The 4,032-nt window shown below is 36.5% G+C and overlaps 1 protein-coding gene across 1 annotated transcript; it reads left to right on the top strand.

Moving 5' to 3' along the window:
- Positions 1–38: 38 nt before the first annotated feature.
- On the top strand, positions 39–4,029 carry LOC140966745 (protein PAT1 homolog 2-like; the record flags this gene model as incomplete). Its single annotated transcript, XM_073426999.1, has 5 exons — positions 39–342; positions 533–702; positions 1,534–1,590; positions 2,415–2,508; positions 2,996–4,029. Coding segments are annotated over exons 1-5 (1,422 nt in total), but the record flags the coding sequence as incomplete, so codon positions are not given.
- Positions 4,030–4,032: the final 3 nt, after the last annotated feature.

Below are 4,032 nucleotides of genomic sequence, written 5' to 3'. Positions count from 1 at the left end.
TAATAATAATAATAATAATAATAATAATCAAACATGTGCAGCTGTAAATTGCAATCTCTCTCTCTTTTTCAGAAACAGACGAAACCCCATCCCACACCCGCATATACACAATTATATACACACAGATCCCTCTCTCTCGCTCTCTGTGTCACTCTTTTTTTCTCTTCTTGTAAACCCTAATTATCTGCATCGGGAGAGTTGGTAGTTGGGGAATTTGTCTCTCTTTGTGATTGATTTACATTTGGGTTTTTGTTTTCTTGGTCTTTTGTCTAGCTATGGGGATGCTAGGGGATGGGAAGGATTTGAATGACGGCAACGACTCGGGTTCTGGCTCTCTTTCTGGTTCGCTGCTTTACTTCCAACTTGCAGTTTCTTCTTGTTTCTATGCTGGCTTTGATCTTTTTATGTCTTGTTTTTGTTTTGTGTGTTTCTTTCCTTTCTTTGTTTGTTTAATGGAACTTCTGCATTTTTTACCCTTTTCTTTGCTCCATATAGTGTTGGATTATTCAAGTAACGGAGTTGTTTTATGTAGACGGAGCTGTATTCGATGCATCCCAGTACTCTTTTTTTGGGAAAGATGTTATGGATGCAGTGGAATTAGGGGGTTTGGAAGTTGAAGAAGAGGAGGGTGATCCTGTACTTGGAGGTGAACTTGGTGATGAGGAAGAATTGCAAGAGTATCATTTATTTGGCAAAAATGAGGTGAATATATTTAATCACTCCTTAAGAAATTTTCCATTATATGTGTGTTTTGACTTTAGATTTGTGCTGCGGGCTCTTTCTACTTTACTTGGTTCTAAGATAATTAATTTGTTCTCGGTGTTTTGACTTATGGATTTGGATATTCTCGCACAATCTACTGTTTCTTTCTCACCATGCTGAAGGTGGTGCCGCCCGGAAAATGAATACGAATTGTCACCCATTTACGACTATTTGATAGATGGCAGAATGACTAAGAGACGATGTCTGTATGTTTTCCGTTCTGTATTATGATTGTTTGTGCCTGTGTTGAAATATTCTAATCTGTGAAGCTTTTAAGATGCATATATAGTTTGACTTTGAGATATTAGATATTGTGAATGAATTAAAAAAGAGCTTTCAGTTTGTTTGGATAGAATAACGTCTTAGAGATTGTGATGCCTGTGATTTATTTGGTCAGAACTAGATATGTTTTTAGGCTTAAAAAAGTGGTCAGTTCTACTTAAAGGATGAGAGTTTATGATTTGTGTGTTAAGTCAGTGACTTGCTTTTGCCTTCTTTTTGAGGATCACAAAATGATGTTGGAATTTTTTCTATTTTGGAATTTTTTCTATTTTGACAGTTATTTTATCTTCTTTAAAAGATACCACAGTTCATCTAAGGATGCAAATGACATTTTTTAAAAAAATTTCTTATTATTATTTTAGACATCTTTGCATTTTGTGCATCTCTTTCATTATTTGATCTTTATAATATCTCTAATGCCTACTTTTTGCCAACAATTATTTCATGGATTTCTTGACAACTGATCGTATTCTATTGCCCTTTCTGCAGGGATCAGTATTTGGATCATTGTCTGAAATTGATGATTTGGCGACTACATTTGCAAAGGTTGTTTCTTCATCTCAAACTTGAAACACTTGGTTTTGTTTTGTGTTCTTTGATATGGTTTTGGATTTTAATTTTTTCTTCTAGGCAGTTCTTCCCATTTCTTTGGTTGGAACTGGATCTGATTTACTTGTGTACCCGGCGTAATGTATGTGGCTCCACCATGTTTCTCTGCAAACCATGCTCGCTGCATCTTTTATGAATGGTTTGGGGTTAATTAAAATCTTGACAGGCGCATGTGTTTACGCGATTCCCATGGTATTTTATTTCAATGTGTTTTCTGTATTGTGTTATGAACGAAATCAAACAGGTTGTGGTAATCTCTATTACCGGATTGTTGTGATTGCAATAACGAAGATAAAATTTCGGATATCCTCCTTAAACCTACTTTATGATTTAGGTTGACCTACTCTGTTATGGGAGGACAGTCCCTTAAATAAGATTTGGAGATGTCCCAATCATCGCCAACAGTAATTTAAACATTTGAAGAAATCTAAAGCAAAACCATATTGGAAGTTATTATTACATTTCATATTGTCGATAAAATTTTATTGCTGGTGTAAATTTGAATGTACAAAATGATACTTCAGCATAATTTGAGTTGCTGACTAAACAACTTGTCCAAATTCAAATTCATAAGCTGATAGTTTACACTCAAGGAAACTTTGAAATGCTCAACAGATGTTAGGTTAAATTGAAAGATGTCTCTAAAGAGCCTCAGAGCTTTTGAATGCCAAGGTTACAGAGCTTTTGAATGCCAAGGTTACAGACCTTTTATTTTTGCCTTCTCTATGTTATCTGATGTTCATATTTTTTATTTCTTTTAGTTGAACAAAGTTGTTTCTGGGCCAAGGCACCCTGGAGTTATTGGTGACCGAGGATCTGGATCTGGATCGGGATCGGGATCTTTTTCTAGGGAGAGTGAGTATAATGTCCTTTCTAATCGCTCTGTATGAAAACTTAATTTTGATTTTTCTTCTGTTACTATTTTGTAGCTGAAAATTTCGTAAGAAGAAGTTAGACTAAATTATCTAATTGGGTGTGAAATTTCTCATGTGATGTAGTTTCTAAATTTTTAGTAGTTGTCTCTTCGTCAATCATCATTAAGAAAATCCCTGGTGTACTGATAATGTTTCAGATTGCTATGAAGATATATGAAATATTGACTTTGGTTCATTTTTAAGTGGTGTCTAGAGTTGTATGTGTTATTGGAAATTCTTCTCCTTTTTCTCATTCTCTCGTTTTTCACTGCCTTGGCTTACTGTGAGATAGCTGGAGCTTTGTTGCAATGTGTAAGGGTATGTGTATTATAGTGGTTTGATTTTCAGATTACTTTCCTTGCTGTTTAACCATTTTTTATTTGTGCGCTTGTGCTTTGATTCCTTTCATTAACATGAGGTTGCTGCAGGTTCATCTGCTGCAGATTGGGCACGAGAGGTAGATTTTCCTGACTGGCTTGACCATCATATGTCTGACTCAGAATGTTTTGATGAAAATAAGAGATGGTCATCACAGCCACATCTCTCTTCGCTGTATCATCCAGAATCTAAACCATTGCATAGAACGTCGTCATACCCTCGGCAGCAGCAGCAGCTACAACGGTTCTCTAGTGAGCCTATTTTAGTCCCAAAATCTTCTTTTACTTCCTTCCCTCCATCGGGATCGCTACAAGCTTCGATGAATAATTTGAATCATCTTAATTTGTTATCTCTTTCTGGTGGATCTCAGTCAATGTTCTCTTTGCCATACCAGTCTCCATTATCTGGTTCAAGTCTTCATTTAGCCGAAACGCCTATTGGGTTTTGTGATCATGTAAACATGCTGCACTCGTTCTCCCCTAACTTCTCACATAACAATCAGCTGCAAAATCACTGGAGTAGTAACGCCAATGTTCTTCGTGGTGATAATTCTATCCTCTTAAACAATATTTTACGACATCAGTATCAAAATGGGTTATTACCACCGCTAATACCCTCACAGCAACAGAGATTGCATCTTTCATATCATTCACCTTTAGCCAATTTTTCAGCATTGCCACCTCACACATACAACACCTTCCCTTCACCATCATATTTAGGTAGGTATGGGTACACTGATAAAAGAGAGTCAAAATCTAAATCATCACGTAGGGATAGACATACTGCCCTATTTTCTCACCAAGGGCCTGATTCTAGCAGCCATAGGAGTGAGAATAATTTGCCACAGTTTAAATCAAAATATATGACCGCTGAGGAAATAGAAACCATTTTTAAAATTCAGCATGCCGCCACTCATGGAAACGACCCATATGTAGATGATTATTATCACCAAGCCCGTCTGGCCAAACAATCTGCTGAATCAGAGTCAAAATATCGTTTTTGCCCTTCACACCCAAGGGAACAATCTTCTAGGTCCCGTAATAGTGCTGAATCACAACCATATTTCCATGTTGATGCACTTGGAAAA

Source organism: Primulina huaijiensis, unplaced genomic scaffold (assembly GCF_012295235.1).
Source record: "Primulina huaijiensis isolate GDHJ02 unplaced genomic scaffold, ASM1229523v2 scaffold207850, whole genome shotgun sequence".
Classification (NCBI taxonomy): Eukaryota; Viridiplantae; Streptophyta; class Magnoliopsida; order Lamiales; family Gesneriaceae; genus Primulina; species Primulina huaijiensis.
This window is presented reverse-complemented; position numbering and strand designations above follow the sequence as displayed.